This window comes from Mustela nigripes, chromosome 14 (assembly GCF_022355385.1).
Source record: "Mustela nigripes isolate SB6536 chromosome 14, MUSNIG.SB6536, whole genome shotgun sequence".
In the NCBI taxonomy this organism is placed as follows: domain Eukaryota; kingdom Metazoa; phylum Chordata; class Mammalia; order Carnivora; family Mustelidae; genus Mustela; species Mustela nigripes.
The window spans coordinates 42,317,111-42,334,699 of NC_081570.1; the positions used below are offsets into that span (position 1 = coordinate 42,317,111).

At 41.4% G+C, this 17,589-nt stretch overlaps 1 protein-coding gene across 1 annotated transcript in view; it reads left to right on the forward strand.

The window, feature by feature from the left end:
- The first annotated feature begins 912 nt into the window (after positions 1–912).
- SCP2 (sterol carrier protein 2) overlaps positions 913–17,589 on the forward strand; it is a 112,551-nt gene continuing 95,874 nt past the window's right edge. The window contains exons 1-5 of the mRNA XM_059374772.1: positions 913–1,074; positions 10,507–10,564; positions 11,189–11,260; positions 14,353–14,484; positions 17,143–17,207. Coding sequence (XP_059230755.1) covers positions 1,006–1,074; positions 10,507–10,564; positions 11,189–11,260; positions 14,353–14,484; positions 17,143–17,207 — 396 coding nt within the window. The 5' untranslated portion in view covers positions 913–1,005. The remainder of the gene's footprint in view (positions 1,075–10,506; positions 10,565–11,188; positions 11,261–14,352; positions 14,485–17,142; positions 17,208–17,589) is intronic.

Sequence of the window (17,589 nt, forward strand, 5' to 3'; positions counted from 1 at the left end):
GGGTGGCTCAGTGGGTTAAGCCGCTGCCTTTGGCTCGGGTCATGATCTCGGGGTCCTGGGATTGAGTCCCACATTGGGCTCTCTGCTCTGCAGGGAGCCTGCTTCCTCCTCTCCCTCTCTCTGCCTGCCTGTCTGCCTATTTGTGATCTCTCTCTGTCAAATAAATAAATAAAATCTTAAAAAAAAAAAAAAAGAGAGAGAGAGACATTAACCTGTATGCTACACGCTTGTGAAGTATTAGCTATAAATTAGAATCCCTACAGGGAACCTGTGCTACACAAACTATTGGCAAAGACATATCTCAGTTTCTGGGCATTATTTGCTGGAGCGAAACAAGAGTGAGTTTCAGGGATTAAAAAAGGCAGTCACATGGTTATTAAGTCAATTTTGGTTGTTTTAGACATACAGTAAAATACTACCCACGCTTTTGGTGTACAGCTCTAGGGCTGACTCTTACCAACACTAACAGGATACAGAACAAACACAACACTCCACGAATTTTTCTCAGGGTACAGTTTTGTCCATCTAGTTTCCGGCCAACCCCTGCTCTCATTAGGCCCTAGAGCAGACCACACTCCCTCTCATCACAGAGGACTTAAACCTGAATGGCTGTACTAGGTTATAAAACCTTTTTTCCGTTGTTTGATGTGGACTTCCTCTCCGACTCGCTCGTGAGCCAGGAACCAGAACTTCGCGGACAAACAAGAACTCAACACCCGCCCCCTACCCGCCCCCTACCCGCCCCCAAAGAACGCGCCCTGGCGGTGTCTCTGCGCACGCGCAAGAGCCGTTCCTTTTTCTCTCGCATTCTGTCTCAGTCTCTCCACCATCCTCCTCTCTTTGGGTGCCCCGCCCCTCCCCGCCTCCTGCCACGCCCCCTCCCCCCTCCTGTCCCGCCCCTGGCTCTGAGAGACAGCCTGCGCCGCCGCTGCTTCAGACTGTGCGCGCTCGGGTCAGCTGCTTCAGGACTTTCTGCACCCGCGGCCGCCCTGCACGACCAGCGTCATGCTTCCGGTCGCCTCAAAGAATTTGCCCCAGCGCATGGTGTTCGTGGTGGGGGTTGGGATGACCAAGGTAAACGGAGCCGCGGAGCCGCGGAGCCGCGGAGCCCGCAGGCCGGCTCCCTGTTCGGCTCTGTCCGGGAGAGGCCGAGATGTAGGGGAGCCCCGAGGTGACCGGGAAACGGGGGCCCAGGTCAGGGCCAGGCGCCGTCCAGTGGTTTGTCCTTCTACGGGGCGGGGGGTCCCGGGCATCCCATTGCTCAGCCACGGCTTCTTCGACGTTGGCGACTCGGAGGGGTTGTCATTTAGGGTTGTCTTTGAAGTGTGGTCTCGTCTGGGGGTTATACCTGCGGTCGTTTCTTTCCCGTTCCTCCTTCCTTTTTCTCCCTGGGTCAGAGTTGGTGACGGACGCCCCAACAGAGTCCACACTTCCTTTGATTTTGAGTGGAATCCCAAGGTATTTGGACCTTTGACGAGGCAACATCTTCCTTGCCATGGAAAGGAAATCAGGTGGGGACTGTCCCCGCTCTGCACACCCAGGAATACTCTCCTCTAGGATCCCTTTACAGTTAGAAGCGAGGATGAGGAGGAGAAACATTAGTGATGTTAAGTGTCTCAGCACAAGTGGCATGTTTTCTGGATCCTCTGACCTCCTTTCTGTTCCTCATGTGGTATCTGCTGATTCTTAGGAAGCCAGGGTCCTCCGCTCTCATTTCTTGTCACCCTCACCACTCCTACGTTCTGGTAAAGCCAAACTGCTGTCAGTTTCACCCCACACTGTTTTATGCCTCTCCTCTTGTTCTAACTACTTGTACTTGACTTCTTTGCAGTTTTTTTTTCTTTTCGTTTTTAAAAGACCAGTTCATCTTCTCCAAGAAGTCTCTTGATCCTCTTGATTTTCCTGCAGAGCCCACTACTTACCTTTGCTTCATTCCAGATATCCCCCACTTTTGGAAAGTTCAAGTTATACCACTCACTTTGACAAAAGACCTACGTTACTATCTATATTTGTTAACTGAAATTCAAAGAGGATTTTTGCTTTTAGAAAAAGTCAAAAAGTGGGGTGCCTGGGTGGCTCAGGCCTCTGCCTTTGGCTCAGGTCATGATCTCAGGGTCTTGGGATCGAACCCCACATTGGGCTCTCTGCTGAGTGGGGGAGGGAATCTGCTTCCTACCCCTTCTCTTTCTGCCTGCCTGTCTGCCTACTTGTGATCTCTCTCTGTCCAATAAATAAATAAAATCTTTTTAAAAAAAAAAAGAAAAGAAAAAAGGCAAAAAGTGAAAATAACACCCAGCATTTGTTCTGCAGGGAGTTGCTGGTTAACAGAGGCGGTGAGCACCCCAAGCAGCAAGCAGCAGTCAGAGTGTGACTGCCCAGCTCCTTCCCTGAAAATACACTCAGCGTCTCAGCATTAAACTGCCATAGCTTTGAACTGTGCTTGTGAGCATCTGTGCTTTATCTTGATTTATTTTGTGCATTCATTATCAAGATGTGGCCTAAGGTATCAGAAAAGCCGAAGGGGTTATAGTTTGGGTCCAAGAACACTCAGAAAAATTTCCATATAAGTTAATGGCAATTTCTTCTTCACCTTATGCCATTTCAGTTTATGAAAGTTTTCATAGGAATGCAACATTTTTTTTTTAAAGATTTTATTTATTTAGTGAGAGAGAGCATGAGAGCTGAGAAGGTCAGAGGGAGAAGCAGACTCCCCATGGAGCTGGGAGCCCGAAGCCGGACTCGATCCCCGGACTCCGAGATCATGACCTGAGCTGAAGGCAGTCGATTAACCATCTGAGCCACTCAGGTGCCCAGAACACAATATTTTTGACAGCGGGGGAAACCCATACTTATGTTATACTGAAGTTCTCTGTTTATATGTTCATATTCTTCCTTAGAATGTAAGCTCCTCCCAGGGTGAGTACCATGTCCAATTCATTGCTTTATCTGTAACACCTTGAAAATGCCTGGTGCCTGAGAATAAGATCCTAATGAAGGTTAGTTGGAAGGTACTAAATGGATATACTTAAGGAAAGAGAGTTGCCAGGGGGAAGTTCTCTTCCTGAGAAAACAGCCTTAAAATTTTTATTATCTTACCAAATGCGGTGAGAGTACATAATTTGATCAAAACATTTGAGTAGAAAAGTCAGTTAATCATAATAGAGCAGGTACTTGGAGTTCATCCTATTGTTTCATGGGAAGGAGGACTTTTTTTTTTTTTAAGACTTTATTTATTTATTTGATAGATAGAGATTATGAGTAGGCAGAGAGGCAGGCAGAGAGAGAGAGAGAGAGGAGGAAGCAGGCTCCCTGCTGAGCAGAGAGCCTCATGTGGGGCTTGATGTGGGGCTCAATCCCAGGACCCTGAGATCATGACCTGAGCCGAAGGCAGAGGCTTTAACCCATTGAGCCACCTATGTGCCCCAGGAGGGGGGACTTCTAATAGAGGTGGACAGTAAAAGCTTTTTAAGTATGACATTAATGCAATCAGATCCTCCATTGGCTGTTGAATATGTGATTATATTGGCTGTGTAGGAAAGCGTAGAACTTTATAACCCTTTGGGAAGTAATTTGTTTCTTTTTCTAAGTTAGGAGATGGAGGTGTAGGCAGTATTAGTTACAGTATTGAGGGAAGAGACTGGGACTGTGAAGAACAGCTTTATTAATGTACTTATTGGGCCAGTTTCTTCTAGGTTAGATATTTTGGAACTTGGGGCAGGATTTGATGAGGAGGGAAAAACTTACTAGATAATACTTTAAGCTCTGTTGGTAAATTTGTAATGGTCAGATTCCTGTGTTATGGTTCTTAATTTGAATAGCTGAGTTCCTGATACAAGTTGAAGTTCCTTTAATGAGTTTTATTATTAGTGTAGGAAGTAAGTTAAGATTTCTTTGGTGGATGTCAACAGGTTTTAATACAACTAAATCATCACTACCATCAGGCTGACAGCAGGCCAAGTCCCTTTGCTTATGCTGCCTACCTTCTGATTTGCCCTTTGTTCATAGTTTTATGTTCTACCTATTTCAAGAACTGATCTGACTTGATCTGTTTTGGTTGCAAAATAACAGCAATAAAAACAGAGTGGGGCAGCTTAAAAAGCAAATATTTCTTTCTCACAATTCTGGAGGCTGGGAAGAGATTAAGGCACTGGCAGATTCATTGCTTTTTTTTTTTTTTAAGATTTTATTTATTTATCTGACACAGAGAGAGAGATCACAAGTAGGCAGAGAGGCAGGCAGAGAGAGTGGGAAGCAGGCTCCCTGCTGAGCAGAGAGCCCAAAGTGGGCCTCCATCCCAGGACCCTGAGATCATGACCTGAGCCGAAAGCAGAGGCTCAACCCACTGAGCCAGATTCATTGTCTTTTGAGATCTTGCTTTCTGGTTCATAGATAGCTGTGTTCTTGCTGTGTCCTCATATGGCAGAAGGGGTGAGGGAACTCTCTGGCATCTCTTTTATAAGCATATTAATACCATTTGTGAAGTCTCCATCATTATGACCTCCCAAAGGCCCACCTCAATCATTCAGTCATATTGGGGATTAGATATCAATATATGAATTTTAGGAGGACACAGACATTCAGTCTATAGTGCAGTCCAAGTCCTATATTTTCTTATTTCTATTTCTTCAAATTGCTCTAAGTTATCCTGGTTCCCTTGTAGTTAGGGCCAAATAATTAAGCACTTAATTTTTCTAATAATTTTATGTGTGATAATTTCACGACCCACAGAAGAAATACATTTTACATGACAACCGCATACACAAAAGTTTGCTAAAGCAACACTTACTTGGGGAAACTCTAGGTCAAATGTTCTAGGTTCTTAAACAGATACATTGAGAGGAAAAGAAAGTAGTGGAGGAGGACCTGTAGGTTAACAAAGAATTAAAAGACCCATACAATTTTTTTAAAGATTTTTTTTTTTTTATTTGACAGAGAGAGAGAAAGAGCACAAGCAGCACGCAGAGGGAGAGAGAGAAACAGGCTCCCAGCTGAGCAAGGAGCCTGATGTGGGACTCTGATCCCAGGGCCCTGGGATCATGACCTGAGCCGAAGGCAGCCGCCTAACCAACTGGCATCCCAACCCATAAAATTTTGATAAATGGGCAAGACTAAACTGTAGTGTCTATAGATACACACTTGGATGATAAAATTATGAAATATTACAGAAAGTGGTTACAGTGGGAGTAAAGATAGTTACTACTGTGGGGATGGAGTGAAGATTGCGATTGAGACAGTGCTTGGAGGAGTTTCTGCAGTAGGGGCAAAGTTCAGTTTTTTTTCGTGTGAGTGGTGGTATCAAAGATAAGGAAAGGCACACACTGGATAAAGCATTAGGACAGATTTTAATCAGTATTATTGGGAAAGGGAAAAGTGCAGTGTGAACTCAATTATTTTTTTAAAGATTTTATTTATTTGTTTGATGGATAGAGATCACAGGTAGGCAGAGAGTCAGGCAGAGAGAGGGGGAGAAGCAGGCTCCCTTGCTCAGGGGAGCCCAATGCATGGTTCAATCCCAGGACCTGAGCCAAAGGCAGAGGATTAACCCACTGAGCCACCTAGGTGTGACTTCAACTAAATTTCGATTTATACAGAGGTGACCGAATGTTTTAAAGGGAAATTACAATTATGTATGTATGTGTGTGTCTACTGGGTTTTGTCATAATATATCTTACAGTGGTTTACAGTCAAAATCTTTTGAAAGCCATTTTTTGTTAGCACCTCCACTGACCATTCCAACAAGTATACTTTATCTAATCAGTCACCCAGCTTGGATTTTACTTCCTTTACATTTTGCTTCTTTTCTTTTTTCTTTTTTCATTTCATTTTTTCTTTCTTTCTCTCTCTCTCTTTCTTTTTTTAAAAAAGATTTTTTTTTTATTTATTTGAGATAGTGAGAAAGAGAAAACTAGCAGTGGGCAAAGGGAGAAGCAGGTTCTCCACTGAGCAGGGAGCCAGATGTGATCCCAGGAGCCTGGGATCATGACCTAAGCTGAAGGCAGATACCCAACTGACAGAGCCACCCAGGCTCCTCTTCCTTTATGTTTTTAAGTCTGTCTGCTTTTTCTATCCTTTCTGCTGCTATCTTAGTCAACTCTCACTTGGACTGTTCCAGAATCATTTGGCCTCGCTGCCTGAAACTTTTTCCTTCATTCATTCTCCACATTACATCTAGAATGATCTAAGATGTTGGTGGGAATGCAAGCTAGTGCAGCCACTCTGGAAAACAGCATGGAGGTTCCTCAAAAAGTTGAAAATAGAGCTACCCTATGACCCAGCAATTGTACTACTGGGTATTTACCCTAAAGATACAAATGTAGTGATCTGAAGGGGCACGTGCACCCCAATGCTTATAGCAGCAGTGTCCACAATAGCTAAACTATGGAAAGAGCCTAGATGTCCATCAACAGAATGAATGGATAAAGAAGAAGTGGTATGTATATACACAATGGAACATTATAAAGCCATCAAAAAACCTGAAATCTTGCCATTTGCAATGATGAATGATGGATGAAACTAGAGGGTATTATGCTAAGTGAAATAAGTCAATCAGAGAAAGACAGTTATCATATGAGCTCACTGATATGAGAAATCTGAGAAACAAAACAGAAGATCATAGGGGAAGGGAGGGAAAAATGAAACAAGGTGAAGCCAGAGAGGGAGACAAATGTAAGACACTCTTAAACTCAGGAAACAAACTGAGGGTTGCTGGGGCAGGGGTGGCAGAGAGCTATAGGGTGGCTGGGTTAGGGACATTGGGGAGGGTATGTGCTATGGTGAGTGCTGTGACTTGTGTAGGACTGATGAATCACAGGATGCCTGGGTGACTCAGCCAGTTAAGCCACTGCCTTTGGCTCAGGTCATGATCCCAGGGTCCTGGGATCAAGTCCCACATTGGGCTCCTTGCTCAGCGGGGACCCTGCTTCTCTCTCTCTCTCTCTGCCTCTGCCTGCTTGTGCTCTCTCTCTCTGACAAATAAATAAATAAAATCTTAAAAAAAAAGACTGATGAATCACAAACCTGTACTCCTGAAATAAATAATACATTATATGTTAATAAAAAAAGAAAGAAGAAAAAAAATAAGCAAAAAGAAAAAAAGATGCAGGTCTTTTCATCCCAATCTCTCTCTCTTTTAAAAGATTTTATTTATTTATTTGAGAGAGAGGGGGAGAGACAGAGTGCATGAGTGGTGGGGGAGGGGCAGAGGGAGAAGCAGACTCCTCCTTGAGCTGGGAGCCTGATTGGGGGCTCAATCCCAGGACCCTGGGATCATGACCTGAGTGGAAGGCAGATGCTTAGCTGACCAAGCCATCCAGGCACCCCCCCAGTCTCTGTTTCCCTTAAAAAGTAGGTCTTTATTTTTCAAAGCAGCTTTAGGTTATAGCAAAATTGAACAGAAAATAAGAGTTCCCATGTGCTCCCTGCCCCCATGCATGCCCAGCCTCACTCAGTAATCTGGACCAGAATGGGGCATTTGTTAAAATCAGTGAAACTACACTGACATATCATTATCACTCAAAGTCCATAGTTCATATTAGGGTTCACTCTTGGTGTTGTATATTTTAGGTTTGGACAAATGCATAATGCCATATATCCACGGTAGTATCATATGGAATAGTTTCATTACCCTAAAAATCCTCTGTGCTCTGCCTGTTCGTCCCTCCCTTCCCTCAACCCTTGACAACCACTGATCTTTTTACTGTCTCCATAGTTTTGCCTTTTCCAGAATGTCATATAGTTGGAATCATACAGTAACATATAGGCTTTTCAGATTAGCTTCTTCACTTAATAACATGAATTTAAAATTCCTCTATGTCTTTGCATGGCTTAACAGCTCATATCTTTTTGGTGCTGAGTAATATTCCATTGTTTGTATTACCACAGTTTATTTATTCACCTATTAAAGACATTTTGGTTACTTACAAGTTTTGGCAGTTATTTAAAAATTACTAAGGGTGCCTGGGTGGCTCAGTCATTGGGCATCTGCCTTCAGCTCAGATTGTGATCCCGGGGTCCTGGGATCAAGTCCTGTATTGGGCTCCCTGCTCAGCAGGAGGCCTGCTTCTCCCTCTCCCACCCTTCCTGATTGTGTTCCCTCTCTTGCTGTCTCTCTGTCAAATAAATAAATAAATAAAATCTTTAAAAATATTATTATAGGGCACCTGGGTGGCTCAGTGGGTTAAGCCGCTGCTTTCGGCTCAGGTCATGATCTCACGGTCCTGGGATCGAGTCCCGCATCGGGCTCTCTGCTCAGTAGGGAGCCTGCTTCCCTCTCTCTCTCTCTGCCTGCCTCTCCATCTACTTGTGATTTCTCTCTGTCAAATAAATAAATAAAATCTTTAAAAAAAATGTTTTAAAAAAATATTATTATAAATATCCCTGTGTAGGGTTTTGTGTGGGCATAAGTTTTCAACTCATTTGCATAAATCCCAAGGAGCACAGTGGCTGGATCATATGTTAAGAGAATGTTTAGTTGTTGCTGTTGTTGTTGTTGTTTTAAGATTTTGTTTACTTATTTAAGAGGGAGAGAGTGCGCAATGGGGTGAGGGTCAGAGGGAGAAGCAGACTCCCCGCTGAGCAGGGAGCCCAACACAGGACTTGATGCCAGGACTCCAGGATCATGACCTGAGCTGAAAGCAGCTGCTTAACAACTGAGCCACCTTCGCTCCTGAGGATATTTAACTTTATAAGGAACTGCCAAACTGTCTCTGAAAGTGGCTGTACTATTTTGCATTGCCACCAGCAATGAGTGAGACTTCCTGTTACTTCCCGTCTTTTTAAGCATTTGGTATTGTCGGTATTTGGATTTTGACCATTCTACTGGGTGTGTAGCAGTATCTCATTCCCCCCCCCCCCCCCCAGGCTCTCTCTCTTTTTTAAAGATTATTTATTTTTTTTATTTGAGAGAGAGAGAGAGAGAGAAAACAAGTGGTGGAGGCCGAGGAAAAAGCAGGTTCTTTGCTTCAGGGAAAGCAGGGAGACTAAGCAGGGAGTCTGATTCGGGGCTCCATCCTGGGACTCTGGGATCAGGACCAGAGCTAAAGGCAGATGCTTAATTGACTGAGCCACCCAGGTACCCCCAGTTTCTTTTCTTTTCTTTCTTTCTTTTTTTTTTTTTTTTAAAGATTTTACTTATTTATTTGACAGACAGAGATCACAAGTAGGCAGAGAGACAGGCAGAGAGTGAGAGGGTGGGAGCAGGCCCCATTATGAGCAGGGAGCCCAATGCAGGGCTTGATCCCAGGACCCTGGGATCATGACCTGAGCTGAAGGCAGAGGCTTAACCCACTGAGCCACTCAGGCCCCCACCCACTGAAGTTTCTTTATAAAAAAGAAAAATCCATTGTTTTTAGAATAAAGCCCAGATGTCATAGGAAGGCATATAAGGTCCCTTTTGAGGTGGCTCTAGAACCAGACTGTCTGAAACTTCAGCTTCGTTACTTAATTAGCTACGTGTCCTTGGGCAAATTACTTAATCTCTCTGTACCCTAGTTTTCTTGTTGTAAAGTGATGATATTAATAATAATACCTACCTTTTGGGATTATTGTGAGAATTAAATAAATTGATACATGAAAAGGGTTTAGCATAATGCAAAACAAAGTAAGTACCCAATAAGTGTTAGTAGTTATCATTTGGTCTTAAGTTACTCTTCTGTCCCTGTCACTTGCTGAATCTTATTTGTGCTTCAACTTCTGCAACATAAAATTGTTTACAGTACCTAGATTGAGCCATATTCTCTCACTTCTAGGTCTTTGCCCTAGAACTTTTTTTTCTCTTATTTGGCTAACTCCTACTCATTCTTTTTTTTTTTTTTTTTTTTTAAGATTTTATTTAGTTATTTGAAGAGAGAGAGATTACAAGTAGGCAGAGAGGCAGGCAGAGAGAGAGGAGGGGAAGCAGGCTCCCTGCTGAGCAGAGAGCCCGATGTGGGGCTCCATCGAAGGACCCTGGGATCATGACCTGAGCGGAAGGCAGAGAGAGGCTCAACCCACTGAGCCACCCAGGCGCCCCACTCCTACTCATTCTTTTTTTTAAAGATTTTATTTATTTGACAGACAGATCACAAGTAGGCAGAGAGGCAGGCAGAGAGAGAGAGGAGGAAGCAGGCTCCCTGCTGAGCAGAGAGCCTGATGTGGGGCTTAATCCCAGGACCCTGGGATCATGACCTGAGCCGAAGGCAGAGGCTTTAACCCACTGAGCCACGCAGGTGCCCTACTCCTACTCATTCTTAAAGATTAATTTGAATGTTAGTTCCTCTGGGAAGCCTTTCTAGTCCTCCTTCTGAGGCTAGGTAGTTTTCTCCCCCAAATTATTCAGTACTTAAGGGCACTATAGTATAATTGCCCGTTTTCCACTGGACTAGAAGCTCCCCAAGGGCAAGGCCTGTATATAGGTGCTCAGTATGTTTTTGTTTAAATTAATTGATAAATGAATTTTTGCAGTCCTCTGTTGTGAGAAAAATCTAACTATATTTGCTTCTATTTATTTATCTCCTTCTATATTTCTAGTTCTTGAAGCCTGGACTTGAGAATTCAAGAGACTACCCTGACTTGGCAAAAGAAGCAGGTAATAGAGGAAATTTAGATCTTTGGACATTGGAGTTACTGTATCATCTGTCTTGATTGTGGAGCCTTGCAACCATAAAAAGAAACCTGGGTCAAGGGAGAAGAACCTATGCAGACAGTTGCCTAGTGACTCTTTAGAAAGGACAAAGAAAAAAGAGCTTGGGCATTCTTAGCTAAGCAGCCAGGGCAAACAGTGGCCTATAATTTTATGTACTGTCCAGCTGTTTGCTGGGACACCAAAGGGCTCTGTGGGAGTCTCCCCCTCTCCCCAACAATAATGATATTCTTTCCAATTTTGTCTTTTAGATGTGCTGTGGAGCCACAGAGATGAGTAAGGATCTTGAGGTTAAGGAGCTTTAAGACTTCGGGATTTAATATATTTATAGTTAGATACACAGTTAGGACAGAAAATGTTAAGTATCAAAAAGGAGGTGTGAAAAGTAGTAGCTTAGAGGGAGAAATGGTTACTGGAGAGATCTAAGATGACTTGATGAAAGATTTGTCCTTTGATTTGGACACAGACTATTTAAAGGTCAATCTACTCTGGGAAGACTCTAAACTTAACTTGACCTACCTAAAGCAAATACTCAATGCACTGTCTGATAAAACTCTTTTGTTTTTATAGCCCAGAAGGCTTTAGCTGATGCCCAGATCCCTTATTCATTAGTGGAACAGGCATGTGTTGGCTACGTTTATGGTATGTAATAAACTATATGGTATGTAATAAACTATATATTTTATTTTATATATATATATATATATAATTTTTAAAAAAATATTTTATTTATTTATTTGATAGACAGAGATCACAAGTAGGCAGAGAGGCAGGCAGAGAGAGAGAGAGGAGGAAGCAGGCTCCCTGTCAAGCAGAGAGCCCGATGCGGGACTCCATCCCAGGACCCTGAGATCATGACCTGAGCCGAAGGCAGAGGCTTAACCCACTGAGCCACCCAGGCGCCCCTAAACTATATATTTTAAAACTGTTTAACCTAATCTAGCTGCAATTTCATAACCAATGCAGAGGCACTTGTGAATTTTAACCCTCCAAACTCAGGATTTAGAGTCTTATTTCCATCATCTCTAGATTTCCCTTATGTGTCAGCCTACTGTAATATATGTTTTTTGCCATTGTTTATTGCCAGAACAGGAGATAAATTGCTTATCTTTAAATTGCTTATCTTTAAAGAAGATAAATTACTGGGCGCCTGGGTGGCTCAGTGGGTTAAGCCGCTGCCTTCGGCTCAGGTCATGATCTCAGGGTCCTGGGATCGAGTCCCGCATCGGGCTCTCTGCTCGGCAGGGAGCCTGCTTCCTCCTCTCTCTCTCTGCCTGCCTCTCTGCCTACTTTTGATCTCTCTCTATAAAAAAAAAAAAAAAAAAATTAAAAAAAAAAAAAAAAAAAAAAAAAAAAAAGAAGATAAATTACTTATCTTTAAATTGCTTATCTTTAAATAAGAAAAAATTACCCATTGTTCTACCATTAAAGATAATTACTATTCAGAAGATAAATTTTTGTTCTTTGTTATCTTAAAATCTGTATTTGTTGACTTTTTTGTATCCAATACATTTTCTTAAAAGATTTTACTTATTGTTTGGCACAGAGAGAGAGAGAGAGAGAGAGCACACACGCTCGTGTGCACAAGCAGGGGGAGCAGGAGATGGAGAAGCAGGCTCCCCACTGAGCCTGATGCCAGGCTCTGTCCCAGGACCCCAGGATCATGACCTGAGCTGAAGGTAGATGCTCAACCATTGACCACGCAGGCACCCCCAATAAATTTTTTTCATTAAACTTTTTCCCAACTAGGAAAAGAGAATATGCTAATTGTAAAAAAAGAAAAAAAGAATAAAAGAAACAGGAAAACACAAGAAAAAAGTCCCCTCTAATCCCATTGTCCAGTATAGAAGTAATTACCATTAATTTTTTGATATTATCTTTCAGTGAATATGAATGCATGTGAGTATGCATGCACATAGAATTTTCTCTTAAAGAAATAAATAAGATCCTGGGGTGCTTGGCTGGCTCAGTTGGAGGAGTATGAGCCTCTTGATATTTGGGTTGTGAGTTTGACCCCCATGTTGGGTGTAGAGATTACTTAAATAAATAAAACTTTCTCAGAGCCCTGGGATGGAGCCCCGCATCAGGCTCTCTGCTCAGCGGGGGAGCCTGCTTCCCCCTCTCTCTGCCTGCCTCTCTGCCTACTTGTGATCTCTGTCTGTCAAATAAATAAATTATTGAAATCTTTAAAAAAAATTGTTAATAAATAAAACTTAAAAAACAAAAAACAAAAAACGAGAACAAGGATCCTAGTACTTTTTGGTAACGTAGTTTTCTCAATTTAGGATAATTCATGTTCCCTATAAAGTCTTCTCTTATATTATCATTACCATTTTTTAAATTAAAATTTTTTTTCTGGAATAGATTAAATATTTACATGGTACAAAAATACCAAAGGTGAATGATTATGTGATGGAGAGTTTCACTCTTATTCCTATCTCCCTGTCTCATGGTTCCCTTCCCTTAGTCAATTTCACTAATTTCTAGTGTATCTTTGCAGAGGTGATTTGTACATAAGTGTGTATGACTGTGTAAGTTCTTTGTCCCCCTTTCTTTTGTTACACACCTGGTAACATAATAAACACACTGTTTTGTATCTTGATTTTTTTTTCTTCTTTACTTAGTAGTTCTTGGCTACTGTTCCAAATTATATGAAAAAGAGTTTCTTTGGTCTTTTTTTTTATGATAAAATTCCATTGAATAGATATATAATCTACTGTTTATCATAAAAGACTATAGTAAGCATTACTATAGATGAATCTTCATGCTTATCTGTGATTTTTTTTTTTTTTTGAGATTTTAGTATATCAAGAGCATCCTCAAAGAGAAATTTACTAGGTCAAAGAGATACATAATGTATTTATTGAAAAGAAGGTCCTGAACCTTGCTGTGTTCCCTGAAGACTTCTGGAGAGTCTGTCCCTTTGGATATTCCCATCCTATTTAATTTATCTTTAATTTATCTTATCTTTAATTTAATTTATCTCCAGCATGTTTGTCTGCCTTGATGCCCCTGTTACTGGGGAAAGGGAGTCAAAGTGTTTTCAGCTTGGATCACTGTTTTTCTGGAACACCCTGCCACACAGGATCTTTTAAACTTTTTGAAGTTGTAGAGCTTTTCTTTTCTTTTTTTTAAATTTTATATATTTATTTGACAGAGAGAGAGATCACACGTAGGCAGGGAGGCAGGCAGAGAGAGAGGGGGAAACAGACTCCCTGCTGAGCAGAGAGCCAATGCAATGTGGGGCTTGATCCCAAGATCCTGGGATCATGCCCTGAGCCGAAGGCAGAAGCTTTAACCCACTGAGCCACCCAGGCGCCCCTATAGAGCCTTTCTATGAAGAAAAAAATCATAGCCTTTTAATCCATTGATATAGTTTTAAAGATTTATATCTGAAGTAGAAATGAAACATGGCTTCCTTTATCATGTAGTCCTAGCCAGATTGAATTGTTTGCTACTACTTGGTCATTTCTCTACTTTCCTACATCTGTGACATGTAAAGAAAGTACACATATACATGTTTTGAGGATTTTTTCCTATATGGAGTATAAATAATGCTTAATGCAAAAACTGTTTCTGAATAAGATGTCAGTGGTTTATTGCTGTGCCTGTGTTGGATGCACACGGGCACAATACTGAAGGAAAAAAACCCTGTACTGGGGTGTCATGTTGCATAACAGTTTCATAAATTCCCATGTTGCAGATTTTACAGTTTTGTTTCTTTTTCTATACAGGTGACTCTACCTGTGGGCAGAGGTCTATCTATCACAGTTTGGGACTGACTGGAATTCCTATAATAAATGTCAACAATAACTGTGCAACTGGTTCTACTGCTTTGTTTATGGCCCGACAGCTGATTCAGGGTGGTAAGGATCGCTTATTTCTCGAGTAGACTGAAACACATACGGGGTTATTGCCCCTCTCATTTATCAGTTCTCCACATGACCATCAGAGGGTTTGCTTTGTACTGTATATCTTTTTAAAAAAAATTTTTTTTAAAGATTTTATTTGTTTACTTGACAGAGAGATTGAGATCACAAGTAGGCAAAGAGCAGACACAGAGGGAGAGAGAGAGAGAGGAGGAAGCAGGCTCTCTGCTGAGCAGAGCCTGATGCAGGGCTCCACCCCAGGACCCTGAGATCATGACCCGAGCCGAAGGCAGAGGCTTAACCCACTGAGCCACCTAGGTACCCCTGTGCTGTATATCTTTTTAAAAAATAACTTTATTGAGATCTCATTTATGCACCATAACATTCACCTTTTTTTTTTTTAAAGATTTTATTTATTCATTTGAAAGACAGAGATCACAAGTAGGCAGAGAGGCAGGCAGAGAGAGAGAGAGAGGGAAGCAGGCTCCCCGCTGAGCAGAGAGCCCGATGTGGGGCTCCATCCCAGGACCCTGGGATCATGACCGGAGCTGAAGGCAGAGGCTTTAACCCACTGAGCCACCCAGGTGCCCCAACATTCACCTTTTGAAACTATATGATTCAGTCTTTTTTAGTAGATTTGCAGATTTTATGAACCGTCACTACTATCTAATTTTATTTTATTGTTATTTTTTAAAAAGATTTTATTTATTTATTTGTGAGAGAGAGAGAGACTGTGTGCACAAGCAGGCAGAGTGGCAGGCAGAGGCAGAGAGAGAGGCAGGCTCCCTCCCGAGCAAGGAGCCCAATGTGGGACTCAATCCCACGACCCTGGGATCATGACCTAAGCCGAAGGCAGCGGTTTAACTGACTGAGCCACCCAGGTGTCCCTTTTTATTATTACTTTTTAAAGATTTTGTTATTTATTTGACAGACAGAATGAGGGAGCACAAACAGGTGGAGCAGCAGGGGGGAGTTAGAAGCAGACTCCCTACTGAGCAGGGAGCCTGATGTGGGGCTCAAACCCAGGACCCTGGGATCATGACCTGAGCTGAAGGCAGGTGCTAAACCTAATGAGCCACCCAGGCGCCCTTCCCCTATCTAGTTTTAGAACATTTTTATCACCACATAAAGAAACCTTAAGCCTATTAAATGGGTCACTCCCCATTTTCCCCTCTCCTAAGCCCCTGGTAACTACTAACCTACTTTCTGTCCCAGGATTTACCTATTCTAAACATTAAGTGAATAGAATCATAGAAGCCTTTTGTGGCTTCTCTCACTTAACATAATGTTTTCACTGTTCATGTTGTAGCATGTATCACCATTTCTTTCTTTTTTATGGTCAAATAATATTCAGTTGTATGGATAGATCATATTTTGTTTAAAGAATTATCAATGGGCATTGGATTATTTCTACTTTCTTGGCTATTATGAATAATGCTACCATAAATATTTATGTAGATTTTCTGTGGCCATATGTTTTTCAGTTCTCTTGAGTAGGTAGCATATTCTGTATTTCCAAATATTCCAGGGTTTTTTTTTTAGGCCCTGTATTCTGTCTCCTGATTGATTGTTGATCATTACTCTACTGTTCAGTGTTTTTTTTTTTTTTTTTTTAAGATTTTATTTATTTATTTGATAGAGAGAGAGAGAGAGATCACAAGTAGGTAGAGAGGCAGGCAGAGAGAGGGGGAAGCAGGCTCATTGCCGGACTACTCAGTGTTTTAATTGTTAGAACTTTATAATGTCTTGTTGTTTGATAATGCTGGTGTCTTCTGCCCTTCTCACTTTGTTATTTTTCTTTCTTTTCCTTCTCCTCCCTTCCTCTTCCCTGCCCTCATCTCTTCTCCCTTCCCCTCTTTCTTTCAGTGGGCTCCATGCCCAACATGGAGAAGAAGGTGGGGCTTGAACTCACAGCCCTGAGATCAAGACCTGAGCTGAGATCAAGAGTCAGGTTCTTTACTGATTGAGCTACTCAGGCACCCCTTTCTTTTCCTTTCTTAAAGAAAAAAATTAGTAATTCCTGTTTTGATGTTCAGTTGACATCATTTGTTAACATCATTTAACATCATTTTTTAGGCATTTCCTCCCTCCAGAAATAATTCTATTAAGATTTTAAAAAAATTCTGTTAAGCTTTTGTTTAGGATCCTTTTTTAAAAATTTTATTTAGTGTTTTAGAATTCAAAATTAGCTGTTTATATTTGTTTTTCACTGAACCATATTTCCATTTTTCTAAAAAGTTTTATTAGCATATTGAGAATCAAAAGAAGAATTCAATACTTTCCTAATTTTTCTTCTTATCTAGGATCATGTAGGGCTACCTGGGTGGCTCAGTCAGTTAGGCATGTGCCTTCCACTCAGGACTCTGGGATTAAGCCCACGCCAGGCTCCCTGCTGGGTGGGGTGTCTGCTTCTCCCTCTCCTGCTGCCCCTCCACATGGCTTGTGCTCTCTCTCTCTCTCTCCTTCTCTCAAGTAAATAAATAAAATCTTTAAAGAAATAGAATCATGTTAGAATTTCCCCTAATTTTTCACTTATTAAACATTTTGTAGCATTATAGCATCTTTTTCCATTTTATATATATTACTTAAAGTATTTAATGCTATTTTGTTAGGTGTCTGAAAATTTAATTTTTCATAATTATATCTTCTTTCAAGGTATGGCAGATTGTGTCTTGGCTCTTGGGTTTGAGAAGATGGAGAAGGGATCCCTTGTAACAAGTGTGAGTCTTATGTACTATTATTCTGGAGTTTTTATAATATGTGAGAAAACTTTGCCCATTTGACTACTTTGAATAGAGCCTGTTAATAAGCAACACAAAGCATAACTTGGCATAATTATTAAATGAGCTGATATAATTCATAATCGGAAAAGTGACATTGCGTATATATGCATAAATTCTGGTATGTTAGAACAGTAAAGATTCACAGAGATGATTTGGTTTAGCTTCTTTGCATTGTCAGTGATGAAACTGATATTCAGAGAGGTCAAATAATTAAATTTGAGGTGACCTCCCTATTTAATTTGAGAGTCATTAAATTAATTCCATTTAACAAATTTAAGAGGATTACTAAAGTATGGGACTTTTAATTCTGGTAGTTGGA